Here is a 23,031-nt window from a genome sequence, read left to right on the forward strand (position 1 = left end):
CGGAAGACAACAACAGAAATGCAAACAAGAGAGGTGCAGGCTGGGTACAAGGAAAATGTTCTTCCCCCAGCAGCCAATCAAACATGGGAGCAGGCTGCCCCGAGAGGCTGGATAGTCTTCATCCTTCGTGGTTTTCACAAGCAGGCTCTGTAACACTGCAAAAAACTGCATTTGGCCTCATCAATAACCTTGCTTGGAGCAGGAGGTTGGCCACGTGTCCTCCTGAGGTCCATTCTAACCTGACTTATACCACAATCCTATGACTCTCAGCTTGGTTACGATCCCATTTTGAAAGTACTTATGGCATATTTTGTTTCTGGCCCGATCCTTTGATGTGGGAATTGTTTTAAAGTAAATAGGTCAATCAGAGTGTGGATTCAGACCCCGCCTTGCTTTTACAATGGCATGTGCATGCTATAGTGCTTGTGTCCTTTGCATCTGCCAGATACCCAGGCCTGCAATAGTCTGCCTATACAACAGTGTGAAATGTCTATATTTTAAGCAAAATCAGAGACAATCTGCTATTTCAGATTGAACTGATGCAGTTAAGTTTGCTTCTGATTTCACTTACCCTTTGTTTACCTAAGGTGGTTGTACCAAAGTCCAAAGAATGACACAAGGAGGAAACAGCAGTGAAGGCAGACACACCCTCGATGGACTTTGTTTTTCCAGTAATACTTTCTCTTAGCTCATACGCCTCTGCTGTGCAAAGGGACAGATCATCCTTTATGTGATACATGAAGTTTTACTGAAGCTACGCGCTAGAACTTGCTTGAATATATAACCTGGAAATCTTACAAACAAAACTATTATTCACCATCAATTTTAACAATCTTGTATTCTGCCAAGGTTTGTTATATGCTCTGGAAAAATCCATACTTTCAGTCACACTCTCAGCTCTTCAGCACCATTAGAAATTGAGAGTAACCACTGTTTTGCCAGCACCAAACTTTCTTTTTGGAGGCCAACATGTGGGGTGAGGGGACTGCAGACACGGCCCCTGCCCCGCGTCCCCATTGCTCATCTCCCTCGCCGCAAGGAACGCCGCTGTTATTCGAGGGGTCCTTCCCTCCCTCCCAAGGAGCGGCCCCTGCTATGAAATACCTGCGAGGAAGCGATGACAACAGGGGTTTGCCCCGGCGGCCGCTAGATTCGCCGCCCCCCTCCCAGGGCTGCCTGCGCGGCGCTGGCCCCCGCCGAGTGGTTCCCATGGTGACGGCGTCCTGGCAACCGCGCCCGCTACCGCAGCCGGGCCTGCGGCCGCCCCGCTCCGGCGCAGCGCCTGCCACGCCGCGGACGGACGGACGGACTGACGCCCCGGCTGCGCAGGGGCAGCCACGACGCTTCGCAAACGGCCGCTGGAGCGGTGGCAGCGCGCTCAAGAGCGGGGCCCGGGCGGCCGCGGGGATGCAGGGGAGCGATGGGCAGCCCTGCCCTGCCCTGAGCCAGCACTGGTGAGTGCGCGCTGCGCCCCGCGCCCGCCGGACAGCCTGTCCCAACAACGTCCCTCCGTGTTGCATGGCCATAGAGTGGTGTCTGCGCTGTCATGTCCTGTCAGCTTTTGTATACCCCATGTTTCTACAGCCACCACCGCGTGTACCGGTGACCCCTCCGGGCTCCCGGGCCCGCCTGCCCGGCAGAGCCGCGGGCGCGCCAGAGCAGCTGGCACGGCGGAGCGCCGGTGCATCCACACGGCACAGCCCGGGCACGGATTCCAGCTGGGCTCTCAAGTGCTGCAGAGCTGCATTAGCACAGTCAAGCACCTGAGCTGATCAGACCTGTTTCTGCAGAGGACCCTCAGCCTGGGCTCGGCAGGCCGGCACGGTGACCGCTCCCTGCGCGGAGCCTCCTCCCGCACTCCACGGCACACCACGTAACTGTTCCCAAACGCCACAGAGCACAGAGGGGCTTTGCACGGCTTTGTTTCACACGACTCACTAATACACTCGGGTTTTGACCCATCTTTTTGCTGAGCTGCAACCCAGGGACTTTGGCACTTACTCCAAAATGTTGCCCCAAAGTGCCTCAGAGTAACACCAGGACCTTGCCGTTCCTAGGATGGCACCGTCAGATGCTCCCTGTATAGCAACCAAAGTGGTTTCTATTTTAAGAAGAAAAGAGTGATCAAAGTGTTTGCCTGGGCAGGTATTCAGTCTGCTTTGATTCCCGTGTGACTCGTGGCAAGTCACATAGTCCCACTCGTGCTTCATCTCCCTACCAGCAACAAAAGGAAAATAATATTTTCAGGAATAATAACGCTTTCCTACCCCACAGGCATATTGCAAGGATGAATGTGAAAAACGCTCTGAGGTGCACAGACATTAGAGCAAGTACTAGATGTAGGTGATAATGGAAGATGGAGAACTGAACGCTACAGATGCAATTATCCTTCAAACCCGGAGAAATGGAGAATCTGCAGAAAATAAACATGCAAGGCAGTCTGCTGAAGTGGGAAGGGATGCCACAGTACAAATAGCAAGGAGTGAACTTTGCATTGCTAAAAGTGTTTTTTCGGCATGTCCCATGTATGATGTTTTTTCCAGCTTTCACATGTCTGATGTCAGTGACTTAAAGAAACGATAAAGAAGTAGCCTATGTTTGCACGGAACAGCTGCCTTATGTATCAAGTGAACTGCTATTTTTGGCAATTGGGCATACCATTTACAACAGGGACAAATCTTTACCTTGTCAATGTGACAAGAATAATTGGAAATTCAGTAAATTAAATCAATCAATAAAAATTTACTGGGTTAATATATTATGATTTAAGTTGCTATAGCAGTATCGAGCAGGAAACAACATCATTTAAGAAGAAAAAAAAACCCCAACACTTGAAGCCAGTATTTCAACTGCGATCTAAGCTGATCCTAGTTTACTGCCACTAAAATTTGAGCTATGTGAAATTACATTCTCCTAAATCTAGGCATTAGAACAACTTTTTCTTTTATTTTATACTTATTAGTCTAAATAGGTAGAGAGGGAATTTGCCATTAGTTCCAACACCCATCTATTATTGTTTACTGAAAAAACCTGCCTCCAAACTGCAGAAAAGTTTTGTACAACTGCTGAACAAGATCTTAACATGTCCCTTCTGGATGTTGGATCAGATCAAGAAATCCGATAATTTATATTTCAGTGTGTACCGAGTGATGTGCTTAAGTTAGCAATAATGAACAAGAAGTCCATCTGTGTAACTTTTGTTTCATGTGCACAGTTTCTTCAGACATCTGCAATTAGCTGCATGTCTAATGGTAGTCTGGCAGAAAAAGTAAAAACCTCAAACAATCCTATGCTTACTCTGCTCCAAACAGTTTTTTCAATTGATAATAAATGGATAGTGTAGACTGTAAAATTAAAATGCTTGAGTGGAGGGGGTTTTTTGTTTGTTTGGCTGGTTTTTATAAATTGTATTTCAATAAGATACTGCTAGATGTACCTTACTTTAATTTGTTCTTCATTTTTCTAGGTAGTGTCCAGTGTTACGGTGCTGTGATATGCATAGCTCTTCTCAAATCAGTAGGATATTCTGGGGTTTACAGTTAAATTGTACTTAAATGCTTTGCTGCATGAAGATTAGAATATGTTATGGCCCAGAGGATGAAGAGTGAGCAAGCTCAGATGCACTGAGAACTGGGTGCCTGGGCCCTGTCTAACCTGGCGGTGCAGCTGGGGACAGCCCGCTGAGCGGGGAAGCAGAGTGTGAGGAATGGATTGCAGCACTGGACAGTCTGTGTCTGTGCAGGATTTTGAACGCAGAAATCATGATAATGATACCCAGTTCTTGTACCGTGCTTTTTACTTACAGGCATGTAGGGAAATTGAGTCATTAGAAATGGAAATAACTTGTCCAAAGTCATCAGGATCAGAAATCGAGCAAGGAATTAGAATCAGACCTTCTGAATTCCAGTCTAGTGTCATTGCTGCTCAGCAACCCAGTTTCTCTTAAAACATTTTTTTTTTTCTAATTTGTAGTTTCTGAAGCACTGTGCTATAAATAGAAGACACACACTGTGACAATGTTTGCTCTCTGCTTTTAGGCAGGGCTTTCATACATTTCTAAAGCACAATCATGCTTCACATTTCAAGATCTTGGAGGATGGCCCTATCACTGCTTTACAATCAATATTTGACTATTTTATTCCAATAAGTCTATTTTTCTGCTTCTATTTGTACAGTATATTGCACTGGATTTCATCAGCAATTGCAAAATTTTTTTCCTAGATCAGCCTTCAGTTTTTAGACTCCTTCAGATCCTTCAGATTTTAGGTTCCCAAGGAATTCAGGCTCAGGATATGCTCATTCATGCCATCTCTATCATGAAAAATGTTTTATATAGAGTGGAATAGCTGGATTTGATCGAGGCTACCATCTTCTTCATAAATTTAACTTCTGTCAGAGGACAAAGCTACTGAGCCAGGTATTGTTCTCACAGTCAGATATCTAAAATGTCTTTCTGAAGCTATTTAACAGTTATCCTGCTGCAACGTCTGTCACAGTCTGGCTGGCTATGTCTAAAAATTAAAGACAGAATCTATATTCTTACCACAGAAGAATTTTCTTAAAACATAAAGTGCAGTCATCTAGACTTGAAGACAAATTAATAAAAGACTCAGTTTTGCTAAACTATGCTGATGTCTAACACATTCTATTTATGTTTCCAACTGCCAATGCTTTTACCTGAAAAACACCTCACTGCTAACAATCTGCTGTCGTGAAATATTTTTATTTAATTCTCTAGCCAATATTTTCTTAAGCTTTATGATAATACTGCAGATTTTACTTTTTAAGTCATAGATTGATGATGTCTGAGGCCAGTAGACCAACTGGGGACAAGAAGTTTGTTTGCCTTTGTCCTGCCAAACCAGTTCTGTGGGTCCGCAGCAGATTTCAGTGTCAAGGCTGTCAACCTTGCCTTTTTTTTAGAGTATCATTTTCACTATAGAAAGCTTTCTACCAGTTTTCAGTTTTCCTTCTTTTGTTCTTTTGTATTGATTTTTATTTGCCTCTATTCTATAAGCAATATTTGAACTCCAAGATCAGAGCTGTCAGCGTAATCTTAAACTTTACTTAAAGGTTCACTCAAAGCAGAAGCATTAAGTTATTTCAGTGCCAGATATAAGCTATTAAATAATTCAATGTGTACTTTTTCAACAGACAAGTTATTGACCAGAAAATGGCCCAGCGAAGCCCAATCTTCCCAACTCTTGCCCCTTCTGAAAGGTACAGTTTGGAATGTAAAAAATAAAATCTTCATATTGCAGACTATTATGTGTCTCTCAGTTTCCTATCTATTGTAATGCTGTGACTTGGGACTTTGGCATTAGTATGCAAAGCAAAGTGAAATACTGTAGACTCATTCAAATCATGGCCCAAATCACAATTCCTTACTCAGCTTTTACTTAACCCTTTCCCAAAGAAATTAAATAGCTTAAACTGTAACTGAGTAGAGGTCCAAGACTACTATACTTTAACCAGTCTTCTAATAGCATGGAGTAAGGGTAAATACTCAGGGTCAGAAGTGACCTTTTTAGAGTCCTCATGCATCTCCATCAATATCACCATGGTGAAAATAAACTGTTAATTTGGCTCATCAACAGGAAACAAAATGGAGAATACATAGTAAAAGAAAAAGATTTTTTTCAAAGTGGGGTTGAACTTGTATGTTCCCTTCTGCTTCTGAAAAATTTCTTTATTCTTTGCAGAATATAGTGGCAGGAAAAGATTGCATGCATTAGCAGCCTAATTTTTTTCCTTTGAGCACCCATGAGCTCGCTTGCTTTCCATGGAAGCTATGCAATGCAGAGATCTCTTGAAAAATCTAGACAATCAGTGAAGGTATCCAAATGCAAGCTATTCTGGGGGGAAATTTTGACTACTAAGATTACAAGAAGCTTGTCATGATTTTGGTATCTCCTTATTATCCACACCTACGTATGCTCCTGTCTGTTCCATGGGAGGACAGGCTTCTGTATGGTATTACAGGATAGCTGTAGAAACTGAAAAAAGGAATGGGCACAAGCAACTCTTTTTTAATCTTGGTCTGGTTTCATTTAATTTGCAACATCTACCTTCTATATAGTTACTGCTTTAAGCCTGAAAACTGTAGAGACAAATAGCAGTACATTTCAAACTCAGTAAAGGGGTTCTGAATTTGGATTCTTAATCAAATTATAGGTCTGAATTGTAACTACTTTGGCAATGCTAATGTCCTTTTCTTAAGATCCTACACTTTTGTAAGCTTCCTTAAAGAGCCCGTCTTGTCTCTGTACAAGATACGCACAGTAGCAAACACAGCACCCACTTTTTTGTAGCAGGGGGCCCTCCCGCTGTGAGTACTTTGCTGCTTCTCCCCAGTATTGCTACTAAGACAGCATTGCACTGTCTCCAGGGAAAAGACATTGTGGACTTTTGTGTAAGACCTTCACAATATCTGGATATTCTTCTCCACTAGACGGGTTCGAAACATCCCGCTGCACAGCCAGGCGTTGACAGCGGTCCCGCTGGCATCTGCAAGCCTGGTGGATCAGCTGGAAGACAGAATCCTAAGCCATGAAAAAACAACGGCGGCTCTTGTGGAACACGCTTTTCGCATTAAGGAGGACATTGTTTCCACTCTGCACAGAATGCAGAACAAAGGGGGGGGCGACCGGTTGGCTAGGCAACTCTTGGAAGAACACATCCGAAACATAACGGCGATCGTGAGGCAGCTTAATCGGGACATCGAGGTATGTTAAGAATTTTTCACAGGACTAATGCCATTTAGGCTACTTATTCCTTCTAATTTAGTAAGAAAGTTTGCCAGAGGATAAGTAAAGGTCAGACAAGGTCTGAAGATCCTGTAAGCTTATAAATTGTTTTTATAACTTGAAACACTGTTCACAAATTACATAATTCCTTAAGTGGCTGTGAAAATAGCACAGGATGTCAGCATGTAAACACAGAAACTTTGTGGTACTAATAAGCTTGCTTTTAAAAGCTGCGCTGGAAAACCCTGAGAAAATGAATTAATGCGACACTAATACCCAGCTCAAGTTCAGTCCAAAGGCTGTCCTGTATAAACACTCGGAAATGCCTTAGATCTATAATAAACTTTCTTGCACTTCCGACTTACTGACAACACCAAGCAGCCCAACCCAACTGCTCATTTTTATGACCTAATCGTATGCAGATACGTACTTCATGTCTGACCTCTGCTGCAATGAGCAACAGGGGTGTGGTGGGGAAACCGAAAGGATAAAAATTAATATTTAAGCTTCCATTCGCTTGGCAGGTTATACTTTGTACATATTATGGTGTTTATGTGCAGACTGGATACTAAGAATAAGAAATAATAAATGACCTAAAAGTGTCTTGTTTAGTACAAGAAAAGGTTTTAATAAAGTAATAATCAAATAGTACGTGATGTTACTGAAAACAAACATGTGACATTTTATATGTACATTACACGTGACATAGAGTTTATATTTCCATATGAATGCTTTGTAGATGCTGCAGGAACAGATCCGTGTCAGAGACAATCTCAGCTACGGAACAAATTCTACTCTCAAGAGTCTGGAAATGCGGCAGCTTTCTGGCTTAGGGGATCTTCGGGGAAGAGTTGCAAGGTAAAAGTCAACACAGAAGTATGTTTTGGGGACTGGCTAATATTGCTGTAATCTTGAAGTATGAATGTTAATGATAATGGGCTTAATTCAACTTTGGCAAAATTCCCAGGACAATGTTGCTCAGTGTTTTCAAGAAAATGAATAATAATCTTTTGCATTCCAGTATTATACATTAAACTTAACAATATCACCCTTAATTCCTGAAATTAGTTTTTAATAAATTACCTCGGATTCCTTATGAATTTGGATTTGGTTCAGCTTTGAAAAGTGCTATGGTTAGAGCAGTCTATCTTTGAAACAAATTAATTAGCACAATTATAAAGGCAGCATGGAACAATCTGCACTTGTAAAGAACAGAGTAGCTGCACATTTTTGCATATGTTTTAGAAGTAAAAATCTGTGCATTCAGTAATTAGTCAGCCATATTAAAAAATAAAAATAGGTTACCTGACACATCAAGGAACAGAAATCTATAAACCAGAGATTTCATAAGCTACTTGAAACTCCAGATTACAGTTGTGGAACTACACAGACTTCACGTTGTGCCATTAATGACACATTTACAAACTCCAGTACAATAATATTTGCTTGAGTGTCTGTACAGTTGAACACAAAAGGTAGAGTATATGTACAGCTATAGAAAAATGACCTGATCTGGCCTACAGCAGCTTGGCTAAGAGCGTCAGTGGAATTATACTTGTCCTGAATTAGATCTATTGTCTATACGGTACAGATTTTTTTTTTTGGTACTTTGAGTGATTTAGTGATAACTAAAGTAAAGTTTTCTCACCAATTATTTGATTTTTGAAGTTTCCACTGTAACTTTCATAGCCAATTTTGTAAAGAATACTTCAGAGAGATTTTACTTATTTTTTTTTATTTCAGCTATGCACTGTCCTTAAGTAAACAGGAATGGACTAGACAAGCTTATTTTGTCAAATCAGAAAATTGATTGAAATAATATAGAGAGAGTGATATACATACACATTTATACCTATCTCACTGAGAAATCCCTGACAAGTGCACATGCTTCGATCTTCCTGCTTCTTTATATAAAAAATCAACTTTGAGTTCACAGGACATCCTGACAGAGGTCTGCATTTGGAGCAATAGAGTTATTGACACCTTGTGAAGCAAAATATAATGCCTTTGCTTTTCATAACAGAACTCAAGTGAACAAACACGTGCCAGCATGAATTTGATAATGGGGCCTTTGCCTGTCCCAAGTATTTGGTGTGGGGATTGGGAGGATTAGCACAGTCTGCAACAGGATTCCTCCTTTATTTACTGAGAGCAATGCCCTTGTACTGTGACAGGCTTGCAATTTATCTGACAATTGTAGGAGATTATACTAATCTGCCTTATGTTAGATTGTGCAATGAATGTTGGGTATTTGTATTCATTTCCATAAGAGAATCAGTTTATTGTCTTTTAATGGTTACTTTGATTCAACGTTATGTTCTTTATGGTAAATTTTCCCTGAATGAGGAAGAAAGTAAGTCTTCCTTTATCAGAAATCAAGTTAAAGCAGTGTTCCATGGAGAAAGCTATTTGCCTTCATTTACAGACATATTCTACTTTGAAAATTAGTGTTCCTGTGAATAATGACTATAGTAATATCTGGAGATCCTGGTCAAGCTGGCAGCTTGTGATGCTGTTGGCACTTTACAAATACTTAACCAGAAACTTGCCCTGAGACAAACACCTTCTGATTACTCTAGCCAATGTTCCTTAGAGAAAATAAGTAAAACTCACCTAATATAATCTTAATTTTACATCTAGTCCTGCTAGCTTTCAGATAAGTTCAAAGAGTGAAACCTCAGAAACACGACTGAATTACTGCAGGTTGCCAACTTACTGCACATCCGCTCTCAGCCACAGCCAAGGGATGGTGTGTGGCTCGGGCTGGAGTGACAGTCGGCTAATTTAACTCCAAGTGCATCACAGTAGCTCCAGGCTGGAAGTGTGCAGCTGGACAATCAGTGTCCATCAGTTTCTATATGACACATGATAGTAAATCACCTACTTCTGAGCCTTTTGGTCGTGTAATAATTTTAACATCGATCTCAGGATTCTGGCCAATTTTCAGTTCCAGTAATTACAGGCATACTAAACATCCTATTCAATTTCAATATTGGAGAGAGTGGTGTTTATTTCCCGATACCAACTGTTCTGTAACATGTCAATATATCATTGAACGACTGCCTCATTATTTCTTGAGGGCTGCTGCTTTCACTGGTGAGAGCAGGGTTCCCTACACGCACACACAGTTCTGAAGCACGGCTCCACAACCACGCTACCAACAGCTCTGGAGCAGGGAGATCACAATAGCCCTCACACTAAGCTCACCTGCATCACAAAATCAACTAATATCCCTAGCAGAAGAAGACTTGAGTACACATTACAGCTCATGTCTCTGAACCATTTCTCACTGAGCATAATTTACTGAGGAATTTGTAAAGCATGTTCACCATGAATGATGCTGTACATTTTCCTGAGAATCAGCATTAACTTTAAGAAAAATATTACCTCTATTAAATTCAGTAACACATTCAGCAGAAAATTAGATACATGCCAATAGATCCATTACTCCAGCCTCCTGTCCCTGATGTCTGCAATTTTACATAATGCAGATTTACCAGTTCTATTTCTAGCGATATTAGATCATAAAGCTCACGAGTAGTGCCCTATTATTTATTTACAGAATAACTTGTGGACTATGATAATTTGTCTGGAAAATTTAAATACAGCAGCCTGGTCAAAACCATAGCAGTAGCTGTCTCTAGAAGCTTCCTGATAGCTGAAACATCCAGAGAAATGGCAGCTATGCATGTTCAAATTGGGCCTACTTTGCATATATAGATGCATTACATTATAGATCTGATTCATTCCAGACGCTCTGGACTCATTACATGTAGGCAGATTTTCCTACACTGCACAGAAAATGAGTCTGATGCATCTGGGATGCAGTGCATTTATGAACCTCATCGGCACAACGGAAGTGCTGCACTCCAGCTGCGGAGGAGCCGCTCACACGGCCTGACTGGGAGCCCGCTCCAGGCTGCCCAGAATCCACCAGCTCTGCTGTCGCTGCCCACTGGGTCCCCTGAACACATCAACTTGCTTTTCACTACTTGTTCTTCAGCTACTTGTTTTTCACTGAAACACTGGTACTTTAACTGAAAAATCTCCTGCTATAATAAAACAGAAACATTAAAAATTTATATGTACCTTTCTACCGTATTTATGTAGCATCCTGTTGCAGAGTATTGGTGTAGTCATCAGCTTTATCTAGTACTTGGCAATACTGAATAGAGCAACCATTGTGTATTTATTTCTCAGAGACTGAAGGCAACAGAAATATTCCTCAGCATGCCAGAAAAATAACTACTGCTTTTGCTTACTATGACTTGCAAGGCAGCTGTTTGATGAATTCACTGCTTATATTAAACATTACTGGTTTATATTTCAGAATTATACTGTATTCTGAAACCAAGAATGATACTTGGCACTACAAGATCTCTCCATTTATTTGTAATTTCAGATAAGTACACAGCTTGGCAATCAGACCTTTCAGAAAATGTCCTCCAGAATCAAACAGAAGTAAAACGAACACATTCTAGTGCATCCTTGGCCCAAATTTCAATAGTGCATATGTGCAACTGCACATGAAAAACCACACTGGATTGTTTGTATGACCAGCTTCAGCATTTCAGATGTGAAGACAGAATTATTTATTGTGCATTTCCTGATAAAACATGGTTCTATATAGAGCTCTTATATTTTTAAACTAGTGTTCTTCCTAGAAAACTTAATGTTTGAAAAAGTTGTTTTCAACTTCTGTCTTTATATCCATAGTCCATTGGCTTCCTTTATATAGACGGTCTGATTAAATTACCCAGGAACTTAAATCCAGTGTTCAGAAACATTTGGTTCTATTTTTAAGAATTCTGGTATCATTTTATCATGATATTATAAAGAAGTATCAAACCAGGACTGTCAGAGGAAATTCAGTGGGGATTGCAGTGTGCCTTTTTTTTCTCCTCCTTTAAAAAAAAATAAATTACAATTAAATTAAAATTTTAAAATATTTTAATTAAAAAAAACAAGGAAAAATTCCAAACTATGATGTGCCCTTTCATTTAGATTACTGATGTTCTTCTGACCCACCATGCAGTAGAAGCCTGAATCAATAGTGGTAGAAAGCCCATGGTTTTCCATATGTTCATCTTATTATTACCTCCCCATGCATTTGAAAGCTAGTGGAAGCATGGACTAAAGTTATTTAATTGTTGTAAGTTTTTAACTCAAAATGCATATTCACATGATTAATATCAGAATCTAATTTGTGTCTGGAGCACTCTAATATTTTCTTCCAGGTCAAAACTAATCGGGTGTATGTACAATATATATAGCAAAGAGACTTCTCTTTGATTACTTCAACATATAGAATACTGTTTTTAAAAAAAGAATGAGGTTAAACACTGCATAACAACAGAAAATGGAATTTAAACTTTATTCAAACTTCGTTTAAAAGGGTGAAAATTTAATATCCCTGTAGAAAAATGAAATATTCCGATTAATACATACCAAGCTGACACTAAATTAACATAGCCAGAATTTTAATGTTTCGGTTACCATGCAACTCTATGGCCTCTTTGATCACGTAACTGAGTTCTGCAAAGAAGCGAGATCAATTGTGGTTAAACCCAAAACATTAATTTGCCTTAAAAACACTTGCGGATGCCTGCTGTTTACATTTGCTGCAGTACTTTCAAAGCTCTTGCTTTTGACATCTTCTATGGTGCCTCAGAGAAACAAACTAACCATTTTTGTGAGTTCATAGGCTTTTGGTGACTAGATGCAGATGATTTCATTCCTCTGATTCTCTCTGATCACAACAACATGAAGAGATTTGGCTTCTCTCACCTTTTAAAGAAACTGCCTGATTGTAAGAGCTACAAGTATGGTTCACTGCTACGTAAACCATAGTTGGTCTTTCTACAGATATTACTAAATCAGTCTTGCAATGTTCAACTGTTAAACTATAAATTATTTTCCACACGTTTTATAATTTCTTTGTCTTATTTTGAATTACTGATTATTTTCATGTTGAACTTTTACCATAATACTAAGCAGATGCTGTGTTTGTCATTTTAGCTGTTACTTTCCCTTCACGACTAATGATAATGGTAGTTGCTGTAACCGAGGTGATGAAAATGTGTGTGGCAATGAAAGCCTTCAAACTGAGATCTACTAAAAAGAGGTTAAAATGTGTCATTGGTTTAGGTAATGATTTAACGTGCCTCAGCTCATTCTTCCGTTTTACTGCTTTTTTCTGCCTTAAATTATAACTGCTATCTGTTCCCCATTGGTTTCATAGATCAAATATGGTAACATTGCCGATTACGTATTTCCCTTAACAAAAAAATATACGTGAGTCATACTTCACAGCAGTCTTACTCTTGAAATTACAGTACTTATATTTTACAGCTCAGTTAATGTCCTTATTGTATGTAGACGAAACTGACCTGGCCGAAGGATTTTTGAAATGTGGTAGAAAATGCACAGATTCTACAGCACATTTATCCTGAACAGTTCCAGATCTACAATTCATAGTCTTTTGTGAGACATTGCTTTCACAGACAGTTTTACCTAAATAAAGACTAATAACCGTAAAATTTGCCCCGCATTGTTTACTATACATTAATTGTATACTGCTATTTCACAAATAAAAAAAAAAATAATGTAAAACTCAGAACATAGCTACAATAATGAAAAAACAGTCCTCAATTATTTAGGCTTCTTATCATGTAGGTGAAATCATGCACACGTTACTAGATGTCTTTTGGAGTATGACAAAAATACAAGGTATTGAAATTCTGCATCTTTGCATTTCTAATGTGATTTTCCTGACTGATAACAACACAGTTTATACATATCGCATCAGTGCCAAGAAAAGAAGAATGTATGTGTCAGACTACTTGACTTCCAGTCCCATTTGGGTGCAGTTTGCTGAATACTATGAGATATATCACCATTCTTATAGTCTCATAAGACATTGTTTTGCTAGACAGCCAGCAATTTCACAGAACTGCCTAGTCTAAAATGAACCTTGTATTCTATTCAGCTGTTGCTTTTGTCTTTATTTTTTCAAACAGATGTGATGCTGGGTTAGCCAGACTGTCTGCAGAGCATAAAATTACATATGAAAGACTTCAGAGCCTAAGTAAAGATCAACACACCTCCAAACTGATCTTAGAATCTAAAATCAAAGAGGCAGAAATACAGGTATGGTATTTGGATCAGAATGATTCATGTACGGGTGAGAGTTGTAGTCTAATTCACACAGACTCCATCACTGCTAGTTATTACCCTGGGAGGTCACACATTTACAAATGGAGAGGTGTATGCGCTCACAGTCCTTATTAGATCAAATATTGGTACACAGGTGCAATATTGCACTGGTCTAACTGAAAAAAGGCCCTTAATTTGCTGCTTTTAACGTGCTGTGTAGAAGGGGATAGTATCTAAAGGCACCTGAAAGTGTCCAGGAATGAAGTCAGTGATTACTGAACAGCTTCTTGAGGTTGGAATGTGAACATGACATGGATGCTCTGCGAAACCAACACAACAATGCAACATCAGTGCCTCTCCCTGCATGTTTTGGGCTGCCCAGGATGATTTCATATGTATTTGAACACAATAGTGAGCAGTAGATGCAAGCAGAGACTTAAAACACTTAAGAAAAGTATTCTTCCTATCTCCATCTCAAGGCCTCATTTTTGGGGGCAACAAAATTATTTTACATCTTCATTTTGTGCTAGGTGAATGGTTAAAATCCACTTTGTGTTTCTCAGAAGACTCAGTGTAATGCATCAGCATGCCAGGAGCATATTGCTATTAATCTTGTGAAACAGAACAGTCGGTTTTGTAAAACTGGGATGATAGTTTTGGTGAGAAATATTTGCTTTTAGTAATGGCCTATGCCCAGTTAAATCCAACAGTTTTATCACTGCAGTAGCCATTATACATGAAGTGATGAAGAATATTACTCAGTATTGGTGGAGTGCTTTGCCATTCTTTTATTCTGCTTATAGGACAACATAGAGATGTACGTATTATGCAAATTCAGCTGTCTCAAGGGGGAAGCAGGCAGATGCTTTCAAGAGAAGACTATTAAAATAATTTATGGCTGAAAAATTACAGTTTTCACAATGTAGATACCTTCATCTTGTGAGACAGTATATTTTTCATGGTCAAGTAAAACGTGCAAATTCAATAATTTTTGAAATGTCAGCAAAAATAGCCCCTCTTTAAGATCTCCTCTACTGGTATGAAAACGTCCCAAATGAGACTGTGACGAAACACTGTTGAAAAATAGTAAATTCTGAATTTTGTTTCAGATTTCTCATCTTCTGAGCAGAGTAGAGCAATCAATAATGCAACAAGAAGCAAAGCTGAAGATTGCCTACAAAGAGAGCAACCAACAGCTCCATCTTCTGGATATGAAGTGAGTGCCAGGAAACCTTGCTGCTCCGTTTTCCAAGCTTGGCTGTTGTCGTCTTCAGGTTTACAAAAGCATGAACCTGTTTAAATACATATGTGTGCTCAAGAGTTACTACAAGAGCACAATGGTCTGTCAGGTAGGACTCGCTTTCAACAAGAATTCTGCCCCTAATGTGGCGAGACCATTTTGAAAAGCCCATTAAGTCCCTAGTTAAGTATCCAGGCAGAACTTGTATTAAAGAACACAAGTAAGGATTTTGGCAAGAGTGGCCTGGTGCCTTTTTGCAAGAACTGTAGAAAGCAACAGAGGCTGTTGAGAGCAGGGCAAGAAGTTCAACTCAAGGAACCCGGCAGCAAGGCACAGCATTCACAAAGTGTTATTGCTTTAAATTGGCTTCAAATATGAATAGATGACTCAAATACCTAAATTATTAACGATAAGCTACTCTGCTATTACTAGATATTATACAGGGATACATTCAATTTAGATACTAACTCGTCTCCAGGCATTTCACTCAGTGGCAGTGCCGGCTTAAGCCATCCACATCCTTACCGCTTATTGCCCTCCTCATTTAATCCCGTCAGTTACACCAGTAAAACTATTTGCAAACCAGATGAAAGAATACATCCAGATCTCAAACATTCACTGGAAAAAAGACTGTCTAAAGAAACACTTTCAGTGGCACACTTGGTTGATGTTAACTTGAGGTGGGTATAGGCAATGCAAATGGGGCTATATGAACCAGCATTGCCACCAAAATAAATGGGTACTAAATCTTTGTTCAGATTTAACACCTATGGAAAAGAAGATTATAATCTGCATGGATGACCATAGTCTGTTTTCAGTGCTGCAAAAAATTTGCATCTCTATGCCTCAGTCTAGTAGCATTAAAGTTCAAAGATTCACCTTAATATGCTGCCAAGAATGTATTAAATTGTCATGGATTTATTTTTATGAACATATTCATAAAGTAAGTCACTGCTGAATGACCAAAAATTCTGCTCTCTGATATCTGCTCATTTCTATTATGCTCTTAGATTAAAAAATGCTATTGAGGAACTGAGCAACCAGATTTTGTCTGCACGTAGCTGGATGGAACAGGAACACGAAAGGCATGAAAAAGAGCTTGTCCAAAAAATTGACCAACTCTCATTGACTTTTAAGGAAAACACTGTAAGTTTCATTCAAATGTCCTAATAATATCTCTTGGGAAGTATTCAAAAGCATTACTAATAGCTAAGATGATGTAGTTGAGGTATTATTTGAGTGAGATTTCAGACCTCCTCAATATTTGTATTTTCACTGACATCAAGCACAACATCCCCACAGTCTGAGCACCTTCAAATCTGCTCACTTCTAAATAGATCAGTATTTCAGCCTACAGTAATCAAGCCAGTTTAAACCATTTTATAAAAAGTTATCATTCTTTAGACCTTTGAATTCCACATAAAAGATGATAAATTGATGTCTATTGCATATTTGGGAAAGACTACTGCAATTTCAGATGCAGAGTAAATAATCAAAACTATTTTTCCCGGCTCCAGGAAATGAGTGAAAGAAATATAGAGATGAAATTCAACCAAATGGCAGAGAAAATTGACAAAATTGAAGAAATACAGAAGATAACCATGGAAGCACATGAAGCAAAACAGTCAGAAGAAAAGATAAATATTCGCATTGGCAAACTTCAAAATGAGATAAATGAAGATATAAAAGAAATGAAAGCTGAAGTTAATGCTGGTAGGACCATAGTTATCAAGTTCTTTATTCTGAATTGTGGTAACAATTACTGACCCATAATAATATGCAAAATGCCTTTGCTTGTATCGAAGTAGACTTTGGGGACAGATGTAACGGTTGCACCTGTGACATTAAAAAGGATTTTTACTAAGTGTGAAATTCACAGTGAGAGGTGACATCTTATTAGCTTATAAGTGCTCTCCCCACGGCATGCATAGGCACAGCCTGGCTGCCATCGGGGGCATTTCTGCCATCAGCACACAATTACAGGCCTATTTTTCTTCAGAACTTCTGTTATATTCCTGCTATAAAGCAGAGAGAGCATTACGGTAGAAAGCACATTCTGATAGAAATTATGCGATACTCTTGCTTTTGCTTATTAACTAATTTAATTCTCACCTGCAATTAGGATTTGCAGCTATCTATGAGAGCATTGGGTCTCTACGACAAGTTCTAGAAGCAAAAATGAAGCTGGACAGAGATGAACTACAGAAGCAGATCCACCAAATGAAGCAGGAGGTTCCCACATGGGGAGAGGCTGGGCCATGACTGCAAGATTTTGCCTGAGAGATTCATGTTTTCCTGGCTAAACAGGCAGACCATAATCTTGTTCCAGCCTGTAACCCAGATTAAGTGCATGTACCAAATGACATGCTGCTGTTGCGCAGGTCCGCATGTTTACTCTGAGCAGTAAACGTCAGTTCTTCATAGATGAACTGACCACAGGCTTTTACGGGCTGAGGTGCTGATTTGCCACTGCACTACTCTAGTTGCTCTCAGGAGATTAAGCACCATGTATAACTGGAGTAATATATTGGTAAAGCTGGCACCTAACTTGCTAAAGGCATCCCAGTGCTCCCCAGTTTTGCAGGCTTGATCAGGAAGGTATATGCTTATATATGGAAAAGCGCCTGCACACACACCTCTTTAAAAACAAACAAACATAAGGAAATGAAAAAAAAACCTCAACTAAAACAAACAACAAACAAAACACAACAAGTTTATATCATTTGTTTAGCATCAGATTGGCAAGGCTTTCCACCTTGATACAAATCACTTAATTGAAGTCAAGAGACACTTTTACAGTGACTTTCTCTACTATTGACTTCCTGGGGAGACAGAATTGGCACTGAACTGACCAGTTTTCAAAATCAAGATACCATCAGAAAATCTTTGTTTAATTTTGCAAATATCTTCTGTGTACGTGTGTAAACTAAGTAGTGTTATATAATGTAGTTGTAGACTAAGAAGATTCATGCATAACGTAAAGACTTAACTCACGTGGTCTTAAGTATTGTGACCTTTTAAAATTAATAACCAAGTGGAGGTGAGACAAGGTAAAAAGTGTATATAGACTATTTTATATGTGTTTCTGTGACTTGTTTCATTATATTAATAAAAACTTTGAAAGGTTTGAAAACAAAAGAGAAGGTGATAATCTAGCTCAGTCTGGAGAATGTAATGTAAAATAAAATGCAGTTTATTATCTGCTTAGAAATTTTTATTGAAGTAAAACAACTCATTCTTCGAATTTAAGTAGACTTTAACAATTTAGCAGATTCAAATTGCTAATTGCATTCACGTTATTTGCAAATAACAATGGTACTTGTTTCCATTCCCAGAATGGATTACATAACAAAAATCAGCACCCAAAACGCATCTTAATCTAGACAGGGAATATATATTATGTTGATTTTATATCTTCATTCATAGCTTGATAATGCTCCTCATGTCTGTGAGTCATGCAGGATTAAGCACTTCATGAAAAGATTTCATGCAGTATCCTATTAATTCATACTATTAACAGTAATTCATATACACAAATGCTATTAATTTACAAATAATTACTGTTAATGTAAATAAATTACTATGATGTCTCTGCACTGTCCTTACTGGACCTTTCTTTCGGCCAGTATTGCAAAACCATATTCCTCTTTGGGAAATCAATGGCAAATTTCTCATCACTTTCATGAAAGAAGGTTTGACCCACGGAGTCACCTTTTAAAAAAAAGAAATATAAATTTTCCAAAAACTTAAACTCATTAACTTCAGTAGGACAGTGTTAGTGTGTAAGAGTCGAGGAAATGCATACATTCTTACAGGATTAGTACCTAAGTTTATGTTCACTTCCTATAGAGTTGAAAGTAATTTAATTTATCAAAGATACATGGAATTTTTGCAAGTCTGGCTTCCAATGCTTTCTGATAACAAAACCGCCTCTGCTATTCCTATCTTGTATCATCCATGTGCTGTGAAATGTATTTACAATGGCAGCTAAGGGGAAAGCCCAGTTCACTAAAGGGAGACAATGAAACGCTTGCAAGTATTTCTTAAGAATTGTCTTTAAAATTCATTCATTCTTCATGTTTGTATTCTTATCTATTCTTAAATATTTAGCCACGTGCAGCGGAAAAGCTATCACTGGTGTTTTATAAAAAAGAACAAAGAAAGAAGCAAAAACAGACAGAACAAAAACCCAATAATTTTTTTCTTCTGTAATTGGAAATCTGTACCTGAGAGAATCTGGTATGATATGAGGAGCATACAAGGAATCAGAGAAACAATTTATATAGGACTTTAATAAAATGGTTCTCTTGTAAAAATCTTGTGTGATTCATCCAGATATAAAACAACATATAAAACCCCATCCAATTTTACTTTTGCTGTTTTGAAACTATTTTTTCCCAAATCTCAGATAAGGCAAATAACTAAAAGCCCAACTAAGCCAATATTGAAGTACAAGCTACTGTCAAGCAGTGCCTTATGGGGACTTGTATGCTGGGACAGACAGACAGGGTGAGTGAAACCTGGCTGTACACACGGACACAGAGAGCTGCAGCACACCTATTGCCCACGCTCTTCTCCCAGTGCTCCAGAGTCACTTGCGGGAGGGAATCACGTATTCCAGACCAAGAGAGTTCCGCAGAACAAGTGAAGAAAAGCCAGAATAGAAAACAGCAATATGAAGAAAGATTGAAAACTCTGGAGAAGTAACAGAGAAAAAGAGTCAGAAGAGTGGAACAGTGGAATGGCAGCTGCATGGGCAAAAGCAAGGAAGAGCAGCTGCCTGCTGAAGCACAGAACAGGCACGCAGAGTTTAGAAGGAACCAAAAGTTACAAAAAATAATATATTTGACACAAAACACAGCATCCACAAGGATGGGAACATCAATTGATTTGTCACAATTCACGCTCCCTACTTACTTGCCTGCTGCATTTTACTCCGCTCAGTTGGAAACACAAATTCTTTGGGTCTGTTTTCTCTCAAGTCACTTTCCTTTTTGGTTGTGGTGGGGTTTTTTGTTGAAGATTCTTTGTTAAGTTTTCTGCACAAAACAGGTCAACAATGTCTAGCCTGTCAGGGAGGGCTCATATGTGATAATTAACAGCCGAGTTCTTCAAGGGAGAATTACACTCCCTGTATCTTTCAATCATCTTAAAGTTGTATGGCAAAACCCCCTCTTCGGACACATGGTATGAATTTTGGGGTTGTCATATGCAGAGACAGGAGCTGGACTTGATGATCCTTGTGGGTCCCTTCCAACTCAGGACATTCTATGATTCTACGACCACTGCTCTGCCACCCAAACACCTAACTTAAGTGGACTCTTGACAGGACAAGATGTAATGGGATTAAATTTCAAGCACAGAGGACACAAAATCTAATTTATGACATTCTTTCCTGCACATCCATTAATTTTTTAAGCAATTTGTGTTTTACAGAAGATTCAGATGAAGTTTCACAGGAATTTTTAATATTTCCTAAACTTTTTTCTTCTTCCTACTTCTCTAAAAAAAAACCAACCACAAACCAAACCCAGCCAAACCCAGACCACTTCCTCTCCTGAAGTTCCCAAATCTTTCTTTTGTCAGCTACTTAGCATGCAGAAGGCTTAAACCACTTGCCGTGTGCAAACCACAGTATTCAGTGAGCTGTCTGAATGACATAGCAAGTGTCAAAGGATAAAATAATTAAACTATTTTAAGTTGGGTATATGCCTTTGACATTAGTATGTGAGAACACATTAGAACTATAGTGCACTGCAGTGAAGTTCCTAATTGTGTTATTTAGACATGTATTCCCGTAATGGAAACATCAAATGAGAGACATGACGAGTCGATGAAGCTCTCCTATGTGCACAGGACGGATTCCTCCCGTGATACTCCCCACAGTGTAAGAAATTCACAGGTGAATTTGAAAGAAAACAATGGAAATTCAGTGCAAAGCCACTATTGAATGGGCCACAGGGTGTCACTGTTACTCTTGGCAAGCAAAAGAAGCTGCTCACTCTGTGTGATCCACAAATGGTGCAGTACCACTGAGGTGGGTCTGGAAATATTTAACAATATTATGCATTCTGACAACAAACAAACAAATCAACCACCAAAAAACCCTCACAACATTCTAAAGACATCACTGTGTAAAATCTCAAGAAAGCCAGATGCTTAGTTAAGCAAAAGTCTCTGAGGGTGATTGTGATGGTCCTTCTGACAATGTGTGAGGAATGCTGAGTGGGAACCAGAGCTTGCTGCTACCTTTTGTCAGCAGAACTTGGGTCAACACAAAGCATTTAAAAAAAAAGAAAGCAAGGAAAAAAAGGAAAAAAAAAAGAAAGGTTCTTCTCCCCACATTGCCTCCCTCTCCAAGACTGACTCTGGCTGAAAGACCACAGGATAATCTGAACAGTTACTACCCAAATGAAGCTCTGGGCCTAGGACAAAAAGCTGCTTTTAATCCATGCAAGGATTATCTCAGTAAATAATATAGTGGAATAGCCTCAAACATTGCAAAATATCTGGGAGAGCCATAACTTTTGCTGGCACAGATAGTGAAAAAATTGTTTTGATCTTAGCAGAGCATCAGTGATGTATACTGAACTAGGACCTCCTTTAAGAAGAAAACTGAAGTAGTAATTGTCATAAAACTAAAAGCTGAACTGTATGAGGGGATGAGAAGGAACTGCTGGTGAGAGAAGAGAAAGGAGATTTGCTTCTTGCAGAGCGACAGGAACGAAAATAACATGCATCACGCACTGCTGCACATCCTCCAAACAGTTACTTTCATTAAACCTGACTTCAGTTTCTGCTAAGAGTCATTTTCAAATGCCATCAGTAAACAGGCTTCCATTATACACAGCTGAGTTAAACCAGCCTATAAATGAAGACCGATTTTACTGGCTTTGCCATATCACTCTTGTGCTACCATCTCCTGATGGTATGGGGACTGTGAGGTAGGCATTCACTTTGCTAGGTGGCCTTTGTCATCTCACTACCTCCACTGAGAATAATTTAAACAGTTCACTAATAGCATATCAGAATATACATCTGCATATATAACACTGAATTTCCATGTGTGCCATGTTCTTTTCTTCTTTACTAGTCTCGAGAACTGTCATTTCAGTACATTGCGAGTATCTTATCACAGATAAACTATGAAATTCTAGGAAGGTATAGCACCTCAAAGTAGAGCTTTTAAAATGCAGAAGTTAAAACAGATTTTATGTTACCACCATGCTTTGAAAAGATAAATGCTAACCTGTTTGCTACTATAAATAATAAAGCTTATTTACTTCGCAAAGACCTTATGGGGATTGATCACTTTGTATCTTACACAAGTTTGAATATGTGAAGTGCTGTGACCCAATTCCACATATGCTTTCCTTTGAGAGATTAATCTCCCTAAAATGAATGTGGCAGCTCACAGCATACAGTAAACTGCTTGCTTACCTCTTTGCATGTATAATGTTTTATGTTGCAAACTGAAAGGGATTGCTGGTCTCTGTTATGGTCTCCTGGTGTCTTGCCACATTAGCAAAATCTCAACCATAACTGGAAACCCAAAATGTTAAGTAATCATGGGCTAACGAGACAAAAAATGAATACTGTAATATTATCACAATTTGTAGTAATGTTTTTTGATTATCCAGAGTGAGGGGAGACTAGAAAAATCCAAATAATACTGGCACCAGGAGACAGAGCACAGTGGTGAGATACTGGATCTCCTGATGGATTTGGGGCTAGTTTGCAACCATTATCTATAGCTCTGTGCCCTTTATTTCAGTGAACTACCTAGTGGTAAATTGATTATTTACATTCATTAGGTTGCCCTGTGGCTGTAGTAACTCCCACACTACATTAAATTAAAGAAAAAAAAAAAAAAGAAAAAGTAAGATTGAG

The 23,031-nt window shown here is 39.0% G+C and overlaps 2 protein-coding genes across 3 annotated transcripts in view; one reads left to right on the plus strand and one right to left on the minus strand.

Moving 5' to 3' along the window:
• The window catches only part of MYO1E (myosin IE), a 114,632-nt gene that overhangs the window by 90,145 nt on the left and 1,456 nt on the right, over positions 1-23,031 (minus strand). The window lies entirely within an intron of this gene.
• Positions 1,215-22,435, plus strand: FAM81A (family with sequence similarity 81 member A). Of its 2 annotated transcripts, XM_065076020.1 has the most exons (10): positions 1,215-1,454; positions 4,222-4,417; positions 5,155-5,220; positions 6,452-6,725; positions 7,486-7,604; positions 13,766-13,895; positions 15,011-15,117; positions 16,152-16,287; positions 16,659-16,854; positions 17,264-22,435. In XM_065076020.1, the coding sequence occupies exons 3-10, from the start codon at positions 5,174-5,176 to the stop codon at positions 17,401-17,403; spliced, it is 1,149 nt and encodes a 382-aa protein (XP_064932092.1). In that variant the 5' UTR covers positions 1,215-1,454; positions 4,222-4,417; positions 5,155-5,173; the 3' UTR covers positions 17,404-22,435. The 2 variants fall into 2 exon arrangements, with proteins under 2 accessions (XP_064932092.1, XP_064932091.1); XM_065076019.1 differs by lacking the exon at positions 4,222-4,417.

The sequence above is a fragment of the Columba livia genome, chromosome 11 (genome assembly GCF_036013475.1).
Source record: "Columba livia isolate bColLiv1 breed racing homer chromosome 11, bColLiv1.pat.W.v2, whole genome shotgun sequence".
NCBI lineage: Eukaryota > Metazoa > Chordata > Aves > Columbiformes > Columbidae > Columba > Columba livia.